We start from the raw sequence: 16,783 nt of genomic DNA, 5'->3' as shown, positions 1-16,783 counted from the left end.
AATATGCCCTCAATACTGTTTATAGATTTCACCTGTATTGTCATCCACTCCTATCTGCACATACTGATGAAATGATGCCTATATAGTGCTGAGGGCAACGCCTGGCTTATAGCAAGCATTCAGTTGATGTTAAAAGAATCATTGTTTTTGTATTATTATTACTATTGTTTTTATTACCATCGACATTAACTAATGCCTTTAACCATAGCTGATTTCACATCTCTCCCAGTTTCTGTTTTTCTTTTTCTTTTGTCTCACAATCATGTGGTAAAGCAGCAGTTTTCTTCTTGTGGCTTCAAATGGGCAGAGTGCAAGTCAAGGGATCCAGAGTTGTGGGTTCAGGTGATACCACCACTGGGTTTGTGAGCCTGAACTAGTCATTTATCCTCTTTGTGCCTCATTTTGGTCATCTGTGAAATAAGGATAAAAATAGCCTCCTGACCCACTTCAACAGAATAGTTTTGAGAAACACTCTATATTATAATGTAAAAGCATTTTTAACTCTGAAAAAATGGATGTAAGTTAATTATTAGTAGTATTTCCAATAACATAAGCAATATTAATATAAACAATGCTTTCTCCATTGAATGTTGTCATTCAATTGTCATTATCACTTTCAGTTGTTTTCACGTTCTCCAATGAATGGACAACACACATAAGTCATGTATATCTTCAGGACCAAGTTCTCAATTTTATTAACCCAGGCATCAAATTCCACCTTGAGGACTGGACACAGTATCTCCTCACTGATGATGTTGCTCTAAATTGGTGCTGTTTGTGAGTCTTTTGAGTCCATCTTTCTATCAATTTTTCCCTTATTTGCCATTTCGACCCATAGCAGGCATGCTGGTTTTTGAATGAATGAATGAATGAATGCTATTATAGGCTAGAGGCAAAAATCTTTGAATTTCCACTGTTTTGTCTTCAGCTTCCTATTTGACCTCAAGCTTCACACTTGCTATTGATGACAATGATGATGATGATGATGATGATGATGATGATGATGATGGTGATGATGATGATGATTGACATTTTTGAACTTTTATGTGCCAGGCATTTTTCTAAGCCCTTTATATTTAATCCTCACAATAACTTGATCAAAAGAATACATAAGCTTAATCCACTATAGTGTAAGCTCCATGAGGTATAGAACCTTTCATTTCTTGGCTGTTTTGTTCACTGTTAAATCCCTAGGGACTAGAGCAGTGCCTGGCAGATAGTAGGCACTCAAGAAACAATTTCTGAATGAAGTTATTTGCTCTTCAAATAATTTTTTAATCCTTAGGACTTTGGAGTTTTCTGGGCATTTGTCAATTGATTGTGATTTCCTATTACTAGTAACTGTTTTATTGTTGAAATTATTAACTAAATTTGTATAATATTTTATAATTTATAAAATACTTTGACATATATAACCTTATTTAAGGTAACCAATGACATTTTTTCACTAGAAACATTAAAACACAATGTCTCTACCAAATGAAAAACAAAATATGGCCATTATTATAATACCTCCATAGTTTGATTTCTTCAATGAGCAGTAAGCACTGACAGGCTTAAAATAAGGGATTATCATATATCAGATTTGTTGGAGTTTTTTTAGTTGAAGGAAGAAAATACTTTACCCAGTTGGCTTAGAAAGAGGAAATTCCCAATTGAGTACCAAATTTACTTGAAAATGTGGTGAAGCTGATTCTGGTAAATATCTGTGGCTCTAAAAACAATGGGAAAATACTGTAAATGAAGTAAGTCAAATTTTCTAGTATGTAATTAAAATGAGAACTGATGACATCTAAAAGAAGCTTTGCTTGCTAAGAACCATGAGGATTTGCACTGAGCAATGGTTTGAGACAGTAATGGCCATGATTTACACAGCATATTCTGACCAATAAGAGAACAATTCATGTCAAATTTAGGGAGTGCTCAGCACTGTTATAGAAAGTGTTGGATAAGGCATCTGTGGTGCTAGAGTAGGATTACATTTTCTATAACTTGAACAGTGTGTGTTTAAATAAACTGTAAAATATTACGATGTGTTAAAGGCCAAGCAAAATTTTATACCCAGAATACAATTGTCGTTTGTATTTAAACATCGGCATCTGTAGTTGTCACTGGTTTTTATTAGGTGAGGAGAAACAACTCTTCAAATTTGGACAAATATGACTAGTCCGTTTGTCATTCCAGTGTCTTCCACATTTGAAGGATTTCAATTTTTGTTCAACAATGTAACCTTTGGAGTTTTGCCTAATAATGACTTCAGTTGTGCTGGCCTTCCAACAGATAAATTAAAATGGAAATGCATATTTTCTCATTATTCATCCAGCCTTGTTGCATATTGGCAAGGGTGGCCACGCTGAATGTTAAATTAAGTCCACACAATAGCTAGAGTCTGTGTAATATCAAAGTTTCCCAAAGTCACTTTCTTAATCATATGAAGGATAGCCGAGACTCCCATCAGTAGTATGTAGCTATATACAATTTGAGGGAAAACATTTAAACATCCCAGCATGGTATTTCCATTTAAATCTGATTACAGTGAAATAAAACTGTAGCCATTAAAGGTTTAGAAGAACTACAAATACAAGCAGTAAAAGAAGACAGATAGTAAATGAGGCAGTAAAACATTTCAGCAGGGCAAACGGTTTATCGCACTCATTCGGTCTTCCTGAAGCAGACTGCGCAGTTCACCACAGACCCCGCACCGTTCCCTGAACTCCACTTAAACCTGCAATTAACCTTTCACGCCTAATGAAGCTGTTTTCCTGGAAAATTAAAATATATAGTGGTGCCTGCTTGTACACACACTTCAGAGGAGAGCATTTCAAAATGAATGACTTTTCTGAGGCTTTTGTTCTGATGTAAAATGGAAGTGCTATGTTTGTATATAAAGCAGGAATGTTTTCCAAGGCAATTTCATTTGATGTGCAGTATTTTATTACTGTACTTATTAATTGTTCTGCATAATTGTGAAAAAACACACATCAGTAATTTTATGATTAGATTGTTACTGCTGAAGTCTACTATTACCATTTCACTTCTATTAGGGAAAACTAGAGTTTTACTAACAATAACTAAATTCGTGATGTTTCTCCTTGGCAGTTTTTGTTGCAAATGTAGTGGTTTAAAAACTTATATTTACCATTTAAATATTTAGCCATTAGTCATTTACATTACTTTCTCTTCAGGGCATATTTCCACATGTTTAAAGAGAAACGAAGTTCTCACATTTCATGAAGCAAATATTGTTTTTTCCTAAGGTTGCGGTTGAAGGTCTGAATATGAAGCATGTTCTATTTATTTACAAAATAGTTGTGGTGCCCTCCAATGTTCATTTTAGCATGATTCATGGTAGCCGAGATATGGAAGCCACCTAAGTGTCCATCAACAGATAAATAGATAAATGGATAAAGACAATGCGGTATACACAATGGAATACTATACAGCCTTCAGAAGGAAATTCTGTCATTCACAACAACACAAATGGAACTGGAGGACGTTGTACTAAGTGAAATAAGATAGGCACAGAAAGACAAGTGTGTATGATTTCACTTATACGTGGAATCCAAAAAAGTTGATCTCACAGAAACAGAGAGTAGAAGGGTGGTTACCAGAGGCTGGGGAGGGGAGGGACGGAGAAAGGGAAGATGTTGACCAAAGGGTACAAAGTTTTAATTAGGAATTAGTTTTAGTGATCTCTATTGCATGGCTTGGTGACCACAGTTAATAATATTAATATATATTTCAAAACTGCTAAAAGAAAAGATTTTTACTGTCTTCACCACAATAAAATGGTAAGTTGGTGAGGTGTTAGATATATTAATTAGCTTGATAGAGTCTTTATACATAGATCAAACTATCACATTGTACACCATAATTATATACAATTATTATTTGTCAATTAAAAATAAATTTAAAAAGAAATAGCTGCTGTAACTCTTGGCATGCAACCCAGGCACTAGTGAATTTTGCCCATTTTCTGAAGCAAATTCCAGTGGTCCTGGAGGAGTCCGCTTGCTTCACAGCTTGGCCTGGCCTGGGTGGCGCAGAGCAGCCACTGTGATGTTCCACATTAGCAAGCACCAGTTTGAAACACCGAGAAGCCACAGAAAATGGAAAAGGAAACAGAAGATGGTACCTTCTTAAGAGGTTTATACTTCATATTTAAATAATCTAAATATCATAGTGTCCAGTATTTAAGAACTAAAAGTACAGAAAGGTAGAACTTATAATATATATTTAATCCCCAGCATTTTTATTGAATCTACTGGTATATTTTGATGTAAATTCTGTAGCCTGCAGCGTCTGTGCATCATCTTGACATGGTAAATGAAATTCCTTTAGACCGCCAGTCTGAAATAATGAATTGTTCCCCCAGTTAATTGTATTGCTTTGATAACAAGGAACTATGCTAGGCCTAGAGAACACAATAAGTGGATTTCATCAGATGATTTGTGTGACGTTTTGAAAAATGATCTTCTGGAGTGACCTGATTTAAATGGAACGCTAACAGTATACAGCATGCGCCACCGCGCAGCACGGACTGGGAGGAAGCACTTCCTCCTACAGCGCAAGGAGCGCAGGATCATCCCCAGAAAACCTCCCACCAGGAGGAATTCGCAGGAGAAAGTGTGTACTGCAAAGGGCAACACAGAGAACCTATTTCTAGGTTGCTTTTATTTTATTGATACATGTATCTTTTTTAAAATACAGAAAAGACCTCAAGCTATTCTTATCTCTTCATCACCAGAGTGGAAATAAACCAAGACCAAGAAAATGAAAACAAGCAAAAACTATTTATTCTGAGTTTGCTATAGCAAGGGAGTCAGCCACCGTCACTTGCATTTTGGCAGACTCAAAGGCAGGCCAAAGAGTGAGAAAACTTGATAGTAGAAAAAAAAAAAAAAGGAAGCCTCAGGTGTGCCCTAATTAGAGGCTGGTGGCTTGGGGGCTGCAGGTGGCATCTTATGTGAGTGGTAGGGGTGCATATTTGGCTTTGTCTGGTTGGTTCTAAGTGGGAAGTGGGGACAAAAATTAGAGAAGCTGTCAGTTATTAATTAAGTGCTGGCCATTTGGGGCTGACTGTTACAGAGGCTATTGTTGGTCTTCACGGATTGTTACTAGAGAAAGCAGTCTGACTTCCTGTAAGTCTGAGTTGTAGCAGTCTGGCTTCCTGGGCTGGTTGTTATAGATAATGGGTTGGTTTCCTGAGCAGTTTGCTGCAGGTTGTGAGTCAGAGTTCTATTTTGATATATGGTCTGGCCATTATCTGTTTATTTGATCTCTCACCAGCATATAAATGTTACATTTAGGGAATGGAGGGAGGTAATACTGTCCTTTTTCAAGAGCTGCTGACTTTTCTTTTTATCAATTAAGAAAATCAGATTTCCTACAATAACAAAATGTGCTGAAGGGCAATGATGGGGATTACTTTATCTCTCTTTCTTTTTTTTATGAGTCTTCCACACACTATCCAATTCAGGAAGATAAGGACTTTTTCTTGTTCGCTCTTATATCCCGGTCCTCTTGTAGGCTGAAAGAGGACCTAGCAGCTTCTGAGTTTTGGGGATTTTTCTTTTTTTTTTTAAGTTCACCATATATTAAACATGAAGAAATGCAAAAGTAGTAATAAAAATCTTATACTTAACTTGGCATTTACGGTACATGTACACACAAATGTAGTTATTAGGATCATCGTGCTTTTCATAATTAAATTACAAGATTTATAAAGAATAATTCATGGTGGGCCACAAACTGTGTGGTCTAGTAAAGAATCCAAGCTTAAATCTGAATGAAAACACCATTTGGCTCATCAAGAAGGTAAGACCTTGGGCAAGTAGCCCTGAGTGTCCTCAGTGAGTGTACACACGGTGGACACTCGAGTATCGCTGCCTGGAGGAATGCAAAGTTTCCTACATACACATTGCCATATGTGTTTTGAAAATGTGTTCTAGTGCTGCATTTTCACAGGAAAGGATCAAAAGCTTTCAAATTAAAAATAAGCATGATTTGCAATTTTATTTGTAAATTAAAACTGAAATATTATTTATGATTTTCAACTGAATGTGTTTCCAAGCTTCCGAATCGTTAGGAAACTCAAGATATGTTGTGAGAGATACTACTTTAATTAGGCTTTGGCTTCATAGACCCTGAAAAACAAAGATACAGTGACAGTTTTGAATTAGCATAGAATTTCCTGTTTTGGCAATTCGAACTATTTACTTCTCTTCTGGTGCTATGTCTTCTGTAAGGTAAACAACATTTGCAGCCACATGTAAATGGAAAAGTATTATTTTTCAGAGCTTCTTTGGACTAGGTCATGCAGTGATTTAATGAATAACATGATTTCATATTTGGATGTTGTGATCATTGAAATTAGTATAAGTGGTCTCTTAAAAGAGACATATATTATTTGTCATATTTGGCCATCTCTGCATAATATGGTGCCAGGAATGAAATAGCAGGACGTTGTAAGTTATGATGGAGGTACGCCAGGAGATCTAAGATCTGCCTGAACTTTGAGTTAACACAACCAAATTCTGTGACTCAAAAAAATGATAATAATGTCCTTCAGCTCCATCAGTTAAAGAAACATGAAAATAATTATTTACTACAGCAGAATAAGTGGTTAAAATATTTATGTTGGAAGTTCACATGTGCTTTTCAGAGGTCAAGAAAACAATTTTATTTCTCTTCAGGTACAGAAATGACTCAAAGATCACCAAATCTTCTTTGAGGAAATCTAATGGCCTTTGCTACAGGCCTTACCCTGCTGGCTGGTTTGGTACTTTTTACAGACTCCTCGATCCTGGCCCTGCCTTGACTTCCACAGCACTGCACTCAGCCAATTTACCTTCCTTGTGCAGTGCCCGTGTCCCTTCACTGGCATTTCTTTCTGTTCATAAATCTCTGGAGTTCTGTTTATTGCCAGGTCATATTTGATGCTTACCCCCACCAGGAATAAAATAATACAATGCCATCTTACATAGGATAAGATCCAAAAGTGATTCCTTCCTCTAAAAGCAACATATGGAGAAGATGCCTGTGAAGGCTCAGGGATTGGGTCAGCTCGATTCTAAGTCAAATCTCCCAGGCCTTGGAGAAAGGAAAATGAAGCAGAAGTCCTTTGGCGACCTCTTCTTAAACAAGGGCAAACAGTCTGGCCTCTTAGTTTAGTATGGTGATTTGACACATTTTGTTTTACTGAAGAATTTTATGGGACACAACGGAAACTAAAATGACTCATGTATAGCTATGAAAATCCAGAGTATTTGGTTGAGCCATTGCTTGTATAAATTTAATGTTAATAGTATCTTTACTATCCCTGAGCATCTTACCAAATGTCCCTGCCAATCAATGCATAAACAATGTAACAAAACAAAATAATGTAACAAAACAATATTCTTTTAATTACCTATGATAGCTAGAGGTCCACTTTTATGGTCATATTCTGCCAGGAATATTTTAGGTTCTTTTCTAATATTTAATACATTTATCAGCTAAATTTCAACAAGTTGTCTTTCTTCCATGTCCATTTAAGCATAACCCTGGAGTGCTTTCTTACTTCTTCAAAACTTTTGATAGAATGAAAAATGAGTCAGAGACTAGGAGAAAATATTTGCAAAACACATATCTGATAAAAGGCTGGTATCCAAAATCTTCAAAGAACTCTTAAAACTCAACAATAAGAAAACAAACAACTGTTTGGGGGATGGACATGCTTGAAGCTCTGACTTAGGCGGGACAAAGACAACATATGTAACCTAAACATTTGTACTCCCTTATATGTTGCAATACAAAATTTAAAAAAAAGAAAGAAACAAACAACCCAATTAAAAATGGCAAAAGATCTGAAAAGACACCTCACTAAAGAAGATATACAGATATAAAATAAATATATCAAAAGGTGATCAGCATGATATGTCACTAGAGAATTGCAAATTAAAGCAACCATGAGATACAACTATACACCTATTAGAATGGCTAAAACCCAATACACTGGCACCACCAAATGCTGGCAAGGATGTGAAGTGACAAGAACTCTCAATCATTGCTGGTGGGAATACAAGATGGTACAGCCACTTTGAAACATAGTGTGGCAGTTTCTTACAAAGCTAAAACATAAGCTTACCATATTATCCAGAAATCATGTTCCTAGGTATTTGTGAATTGAGAAATTAAGTCTACACAAAAACCTGCACACTGATGTTTATAATGGCTTTATTCACAATTGCCAAAAACTGGAAGCAAGAACAATCAGGATATCTTTCCGTAGGGGATTGTATGAACAAACCCTGGTATACCCATACAATGGAATATTATTCAGCAATAAAAAGAAATGAGTTATCAAGCCAAAAAAAAAAAAAAAAAGACATGGAAGTATGTTAAATGCATATTTCTAAGTGAAAGAAGACAGTCTGAAAGGCTACATACTGTACGATTCCAGCTATATGACATTCTGGAAAAGGCAAAACTACAGAGACATTAAAAAAAAGATCAGTGGTTGCCAGAGGCTTGGGGAAGGGGAAGGATAAATGGATGAAACCCAGGGGATTTTTAGGGCAGTGAAACTATTCTGTATGATACCATCATGGTAGATACTTGACATACATTTGTTAAAACTCACAGAACCGTACAATACAAAGAGTAAAACCCTAATATGAACTCTGGACTTTAGTCGATAATCTTATTATCAATACTGGTTCAGTTTTTCTGTAAACCTAACACTGCTATAAATTTTTTTAAAAATCTTGATGAGATTTTTTTCCTAAAAAGCAAAAACAAACAAACAAAAAAAAACACGAAGTAGTAACTTTGAAAATTTCTAGTACATCCAGAGCAAACTTGTGTTTAGACACAGATACTAAAGTATGGAGTCATATTCACAACTGAAGGTGATGTTTTGTCAAATGCTGAATTTGGTTGTCCAAAATCAGAGTCAGTTAACTTTCTTCGATACTTGTTCTTCTTCATGTGTGAAGTTCACGGTCCAAGTTAAGAAACATTTTAGACAAAGGGCAAACTGCTTGATAACTTCCAATAAACAGCTAAACCTTTGATGACTAAATGTAAAGCAATAGAAAACAGGGCACTAAGCCACCATCGTCGCCATCGCAGAAATGTCTAAGCAAGCATGTAAATGCCTTCCTCTTTTTCTTCCAGGCCTTGCAATTGCCAGTGCCCTAATAGACATTTCACAACAGAAGCCTGCAGATAGTAAAGACAAGACTTCGGGAGTCCGAAATCGAAAACACCTCTCGACACGTCAAGGAACTTGTGTCTGAGAAATGGAGACCACTCCTGTATATTCTGTAATGTTTTATTTTGTAAATGGCTTCTGTCAAAAGCTGTTCTATGGCCTCAGATTTTATGGTGGCAAATCTGTGTATGATCCGGGACCCAAGTACAGTTTCCTCCAAATGGGCAATGACCCAAGTGGCCAAAGAATGTTCCTGAGTTTTATAAAAGTAACAATATAGATGGTCACAGGTGATAAAGTCAGTTTTTACAACTATGTTAGGCTTATTATAGCTAACATTAAATTACTCTGGAAAAAGATGTATATTGTTTCTTAATGCAGATGAAAAATATGTAATTCGTATAAATCAACTGTTTATATCCAAGACTTTAAAGAAAGACATTTTATAATGCCTGAATGATAAGAATTGTACAGTTTTTGCCTCATAAGCAAACTTAAATCACCTGTGTATGAACAGGAAATGAACGAATTGCAATGGTTTTAAATGCTGTTTTATCTCATTGTAAATGTGAAAGCAAGATTTTGATTTAGTAGGATGTAGGTAATGTATTTAAATATTTCACATGACCATATCACGTCCAGACTTAGTTTGAAAACGTGACAGTTTTCCACCTAACTGGAATGCAGACCAGACTGAGTCCATTTGGATGGATGGTAGGTACAACTTCACAGGAGGTTTATTAGAATTCTGAGTGTGGAGGACATTCCTGTCGTCCATGCCAACTGCCTAACTCATTATCAGAGCTGATAGAGCATGGAGAAGCCTGTCCAGCAATCAATTTTTCCCCTCCTTCCAAAAAACAGCCTCCAATACCACAACGTGAAGAGGGCTGCGATAGTTACGTTCCAGTGTACAAGCGTCTGCTCCAATATGGTGATGGTTTTAATTGCCTCGGAATCACTGGATCAAACCTAAATGATCCGTCTGCACTTTTGTAAGAACAAATCATTTTCTTTTGGCCTTCCCCTCCTAACTGCTAGATTTTATCTACCTTTTACAAATGTTATGAAATGTATTTTAGAGGTGACCCCTCTCAAGTTATGACATGACCCAAGTTTGTTCCTGCCAACTATTTCATGTAGAACACAAGCAGAGGATCGCGCTCGCTGGTGGACATCAACAGCATTCCTACTTCTAACGTGAACGCATCGGTGTCATGAGAGAAAATACATTCATTATTGCCCACATTCAGCTTATTCTTAATGACTCAAAACTCTGAATTATGGCGGAAAGGAAAAATACAATAAAACAGCCTTCACATTGGAACATTAGAATCATTTGTGTCCTAATATTACCACGGTTCGCTAAAGCTCAGTAGCATTAACAGAAGTAGTTTGGAATTGCGTTTCCTAACTTCAGGATGACTACAGGATATATGTAAGAACCGTGAGGGAGATATCCAAGACTGCTGTATACAATACAGTTTGGTTCAATATGAAAGTAATTTAAATATAATTGATGTTTAGTACTATGTACGTACTTTTCTCGTTCTTTGGATTTCTGAAAGGTAATGACACTTTACTGTTTACAGCTAATGCATAGTTACTTGCATGCCATGGTTGTACAGTAGCAAAATAAGACTCTGTTGTGATATTAAATGTTTATTTCATAATGCCATTTATACATAGCTTAATTTGATGAGGATTGAATGTAATATATAACAGAATGATCATACAATATGTAGTTGCATCTTATATAAGATTGCTAGACTGCATCTAACCATGACTATGTCATTATTTTGATAATTAGGCATTTATGAATTATAGTATATATACCTTATGTTGGCATGATAATTTTGCTATTTTCCATGCATTAAAAATAAGACAAATTCTTACAGTAATTTTATTAATTTTATCTATAGCCTGTGGGGTTTTTTTTGGAGGGAGAGGGCGCTGGTTGTTTCTACTTCCCTATGATATTTTCTCTCTCAAAAAAAACAGGGAGCTAAGTTTGTAAATGTCTCCTAAAAACAATCAGGTAATTTTATCAGCTTATTTTTGGACTCTTTAAATGTTGATTTTTCTCATGGAAAAATAAATTGACAAAACTAGTGATTGCAAAGATATAATCATTAAAAAATAAAGCAATTGGCCAATCTGTTTAATTCTCCAACATTTGCCATGGGAGAAAGCTTATATAACAAAAACAGAAAAACATCCAGACTTGTGTGTAAAATCTGTATCAGCTATGTTTTTAGAGAGGCTCGGCAACTATTAATAGTATTACTGTGAAAGAATTGTCAAGTTTTATCCACCTCAAATCCCACTGGGTTCTTAAAACTTGAAAATTCAAATTTTGGAGAATTTTGGGACGTAATGCAATTTTAAGTTAAAGTCATACTGTACCTTTCTGGGCCAAATATTTCTTACTCCATGGCTAATTATGCAATGTATTCTCAACTTATCAAAGCTTGTTGCCCTCAGGTAAAGTAGATTGAAAAGACATCAAGAATCAAGAATAATCACTTTGAATCTGTGTCTTGTTTTTTCCCCCTATATCCCAAATACTTTAAATTTGGATGCTTTCATTTTTTTAAGAATCAAATCACACAAATATGGAGATACTTTCCTAGAAGTTAGGAGTTAAATGACTGATTCTCTTGAAAACTTACCTTTATGGAATTGTGAACATTTCAGTTTAGAATGACTTTGGAAAATTCTTTAGATTTTACAATTTTTTATTCTGCCAAGTATGAAAAAATTTCGGTTACATAGAATGGAGTTGTAAAAATTAACCTGGGGCCACTATTTGTACAGCTAGGAAGTTCTTGTTGGAAAAGAATTTGCACATGCTTACAAATTGATTTAATAAATTTTAAGTGGATTGAGATTCTCATAATTGCTTTAAATGAATATTTATTTTAGTGATACACAGAGAAGGAAAATAGACGCCATATCTAGATAGATGTCAGATAACGCTAATAGAAACTGCAAATAGGATATATTTAAATGTGCTTGCTGTACTCACCAGTATCTCATTTTCTTTTGGCTTCAGTAAGATAGAGGTGACTGTACGACTGCTGTTTTGCCTTAGGGTCATTTAGAGGGAGACAGTCACACAGGCTGCAGAACAGACGTGGGACCCAGCTTTGAGGTGCGTGGTGCTGGGCAAGTTTTACCCTTCGAAGCCTCAGCCTTTCCACCCGCAAAGGGAGGTCATGGTGCCCACCTTGCAGAGCTGCTGTGATGCTAGAAGGTAACAAACATAACGTTCCCCCTACAGTAGGGCCCTTGATGCAGCATAGCTGGGGCCACCAGGCCACTCTTTTCTGCCAATTGTTTTATGAATCCATCTATTAATTTTCATCCATCTTTTCGCCGTAGGCAAAAGTCAGGTAGGTTTGTGCAAAAAGACTTCCTGAATATCTTAAGTTCCTGTATTTCTAGGATATAGGGATTTCTAAAACACTACTTTGATATTTGGGTCTATAGAGGCTTTGACTATTTTTAAGTCTATATGGTTTTAGTAGAGTATTTTTAAAACTACTGACATTTAGATGAGAACATCAATTGTTGCCTTTTGCAAACGAATTAGGCAAGAAGGGGTCAGTGGTTACATTTTGTTGTCACACATGATACATATTTTTTCAGTGAACATAAACCTATGATTTGAAATGCGATTTGTAGTTTTAAAGTGTTTAAAAAATGAAAACCCATCAAATATACTAATTCTATCCACTTACACTTTAAGAATAATTAACTTCCAAAACCATTCGCCATTTAGCAGGGTGAGCTTGGAACTTACTTGATCATAAGAATTCCTTGGGTTAGTGGAGATTCCCGCCTTCGCCTCTAGAGATTCAGATTCAGAAGGACTAGGACGGGCCCACAGAGCAATATTCTTACTAAGCCCTCGGTTATTCTTACCGTTAGGCAGATTGCAGAAACACTGCGCTGGGCCAAAGTGCCGCCTTTGTCTATGGTTAGAGGTAGTTCTTTCAATAAAAATGTTACCACTCTAATTCGAAATGCTTTAAATAATTTTCCAAAGAATACAAGCCCCCTGGTTGGTGTGACAGCAGTGTTTTCATTAAAGCGTACATTTAACATTTTAGTTTTATCAAATTTTTTAAATCAAGAATTTGAACTATATTTATTGTCAGTATGTATGCATACAGGTGTACGTGCCAGGATTAAAAACAGAATGTGTGAAAGTTCAAACCTGCTTTAAAAAGCCAACATTTTATGGTATAATGTGCTATTAATCCGGACTTTAATTATCGAAATAAAAACATTGGCTCTTCAAACCCCCACTGCCAAATGCAGTTTTGTTATTTTTTTTTTTTTTACCTTTCCAAGATCACACAGGGTAAAGCACTCGGAACTTGAAAAAGCACCTTTCCATCTAAGACTTGGTTGTAAAATGTGTGTTATTGAATTTCTACATTCAAAATGCGTTTTTCACTCTTTTCCTCTTCTCCTGATTTTCACTGACCTGTCCTATGTGTCCTCTTTGAAAAACCTGCTGAGCATTTTGAGTGTTCCTGAGGATGGAAGGCAAAACTCACAAGAGCCTGAGCGGCCAGGACTCCAGCTATAACCGAGGGTCTGTGCCCCTGGCCACGTGTTCCGCGTTTATAGAAATTGTTCTTTCTTATAATAAAAGTCAGCCTTCTGGGAGCGGCACAGCCCTGGTGGAGCCGAGGAGTTTTCTGAGGAAGCCTGCACATCCTCTGGCCAGCTGTGGGTTGGTCCCCATCCCATGCTGACATCTGGGTCTGAGCTTTCCATCAGTGGCACTGCTCTGTGAGGTCCCCATCAGGGCTGCTGGGAAGGAGAAAACCAAGGAGGATCCAAACACCTCTCTTCTCTCCAACCCTTCACAGAAGGATCGAGCACCTGGGACCCCTCTGGGGCTCAGGGCCTGGGGTGAACCCTCTGTCAGGACCCTGACCTGAGGCCTAACCCTGAGGCTGGCCCTGCCTGTGCTCTGGAGAATGGAATGGTGGTCTCCTCCTCCCAGCAGCCCTCCATCACTCCTCCTGGAGGTCAGGCCAGGGCAGGGGTTGGGATCAAGAAGCCCACCCAAGCCTGAGAAGTGTGCCCGGCCTGGCTGGCATCTCCCAGGAGCTTCGGAAAAGAGAGAAAAGCTTTCGGAGGGACCTTGCTGCAGATGTGCCTGAAGGGTGAATCCCGGAGCCCCTTTCTCTGGCAACAAAGAGCAGCAGCGGTTCTGTGAACGCCCAGGCCTTGCACTCTCCTCTCCAGCTTTTGCTGGTGGATCAGTCAGTGGCTACGAGGAGACTTGGAACGTTAACTCAAAACTGGCTTTTCTTTGGCCTAAGCGGATTTTCTTACAGAAATCACCAGTGAGTGTCTGACATGCATGGCATGAGTGATAGACATTCTTTTAGCTATAGCCCATAGCGCTTCTGATAAAAATGAAATTCCCTCTCCAAATTCTAACGTGCTTCCTCACTTGTGTAGAATCAGAGTATCTGACACAGACACAGCAGCCGAGATATTGCTGGGCCTTACTTTCTCTAGCCCTACTGTGAAAACAGCAAGTATTATTTTGTTTTCCAAATATGAAACTACATTATGATATTGAATGAGCTTCTATAAACTACACCGTCCATTCTAACCTGCTTGCTTCCCATGGCATCCACCTTTTGCTGAGGAAATAATTCTTCCTCATTCAAGGACTGGGTGTGGAGCAGTTCTAATTGAACAAGAAATCAACCCCCTGAAAGACCATTGCAGAAACACTGTATTCTACTCACCATCGAAAGCTTCAACCAATGTTATTTTTGGCAGAAGTGGTATTTTCACTCAGGCAAGATAGTTGTTTAAGCATAAGCTTCTTTAAACTGGTTGTGTGCATGGTCAGATAGCAGATCCTGCTCTAGAAAATCTGCCTAGGAAAAGAGCATTAGTGAGCAAATTCTCGTAACAGTCCTTTGTGCTTCTACAGCCCATGTTGCCCAAAGATATGTTAAATTTTGTGCTTTCCTGTGATGTATAAGTTATCTTAGAACAGGTCCCGTGTGGTAGGAACACACTTAAATTTTCACTCAAATGCCAACTCTTTTTAAAACTCCATGGGCCAGTTGTCTGAACCATTTCTAAGCAGACTAGGAGAAAAACACTCACTACCTCATGTAGGTTTTGTGGTGGGTTTTGTTGTTATTGTTGAAATGGAAAGTAGATCATAGTTAAATGTTTTCTTCTTTTTACTGTGAAAAGATCCAAGCTTAAATTCAATGAATCATGAACATTGATTTGTCCCTTGAATTTTTATTTTTATTTTTTTGGTAGGGGTAACACTAAAGTGCATATATGTGCCGAAGCTCCCAAATAACTAATTTGCAATTGAAACCAATGGTGTGTGTTGCCTGATAATTTACAATTGTGCTTTTCCGGATTTTTACAATGTCTTTTACGTATTTTAAGTATTACCTTCCACAACTTTAGGTGGCAGTTTTACAGCAAATACTAACAGCCTGGGCTAGATTTTCTTGTCCGTCATCGCACATCTCTCCTTTCATCGGCTAGCCAGCTCATTCCCCAGCACACCAGCACTCTCAGCCCTCTATCAGCGCTTTAAAAATGAACAAAAAAAACATAAAATAAGTCTTGCACATCTTCGTTCCCTTGTTACAATGCACGTTGGCAGCAGTGATCTTTTCCTTTAGATCAGCCTGTTTGAAATACGATGGCACTTAAAAGGGAAGGCCGGCTGGAAGGACACCAATAAAAACACTAGCTCAGCTTAAAACAATTTGATTTCAACCTGAAATGAATTACCTTGCAACACAAACAGATAATGGCAAACGGGATATGCTACTGATCAAGACTATTCCCTTCTGGGAGTCAAAACTCTAGGTTCATTTGAAACTCGTTGCCCTGTCAGGATAAAACAATACAGCCTCCCAAACACTTACGTGCAGGGGAGCTAGTTGGAAGAGGGAACAAACTCTGAGGATCCAATGTCCACTCCTGGCTGATTTCTGAAGTGACAGCTCCAATTTAACCTTCCAAAGGAAAAAATCAACCAGCCTGGGCTGCTGAGGGAAGCTTCCTTTCCATAAGGGATAACTACCTAATAGCGTCATTTTGTTCCTCAGAAGGCTCTGTCTGTGATGACATATAAGGATGTCTTGCTTGTGTTTTTATACATAATAAGCAATATTTTAGTGACATAATTTTCCTTTTCTGAGTGATGTCCAGAAGATAGTTATGTCACTGTCTTTTTATTAATAATTACTATAAGTGATATCTGAACCATTTGGTTTTGCCTAAACCAAATGAGAATTTTGAGAATTATTGTGGAATAGCCAAAAAAGCACATATACTCATGGGATCCCCTTGGGAAAAAAAAATTTTCTGGTGTTTCAAAATACTACAACCATGCTTATAGTCCTCCGTACTGCATTAATATGGTTCATAATAACAACATTGTCTTTTTTTGGTGCAGATTACTTTGTGTACATATTCTTGATGGAGTCTCGATAATTGCCCTTACAATGTGGGCTCTAACAGACAGACTACTTGCAAAGATCATGGCAATGTCAAGTGTATCATCTT

General features: G+C 37.3%; 1 protein-coding gene across 1 annotated transcript in view; it reads left to right on the top strand.

Moving 5' to 3' along the window:
• ATRNL1 (attractin-like 1) overlaps nt 1–9,412 on the top strand; it is a 739,312-nt gene extending 729,900 nt beyond the window's left edge. The window contains exon 29 of the mRNA XM_012663875.1: nt 9,160–9,412. Within this exon, the coding sequence (XP_012519329.1) occupies nt 9,160–9,281 (122 nt within the window). The 3' untranslated portion in view covers nt 9,282–9,412. The remainder of the gene's footprint in view (nt 1–9,159) is intronic.
• Nucleotides 9,413–16,783: the final 7,371 nt, after the last annotated feature.

The sequence above is a fragment of the Propithecus coquereli genome, unplaced genomic scaffold (assembly GCF_000956105.1).
Source record: "Propithecus coquereli isolate 6110/MARCELLA unplaced genomic scaffold, Pcoq_1.0 Scaffold84, whole genome shotgun sequence".
Taxonomy (NCBI): Eukaryota; Metazoa; Chordata; class Mammalia; order Primates; family Indriidae; genus Propithecus; species Propithecus coquereli.
Note: the sequence above shows the minus strand (reverse complement) of the source record. Positions and strands in the feature narration are given on the sequence as shown.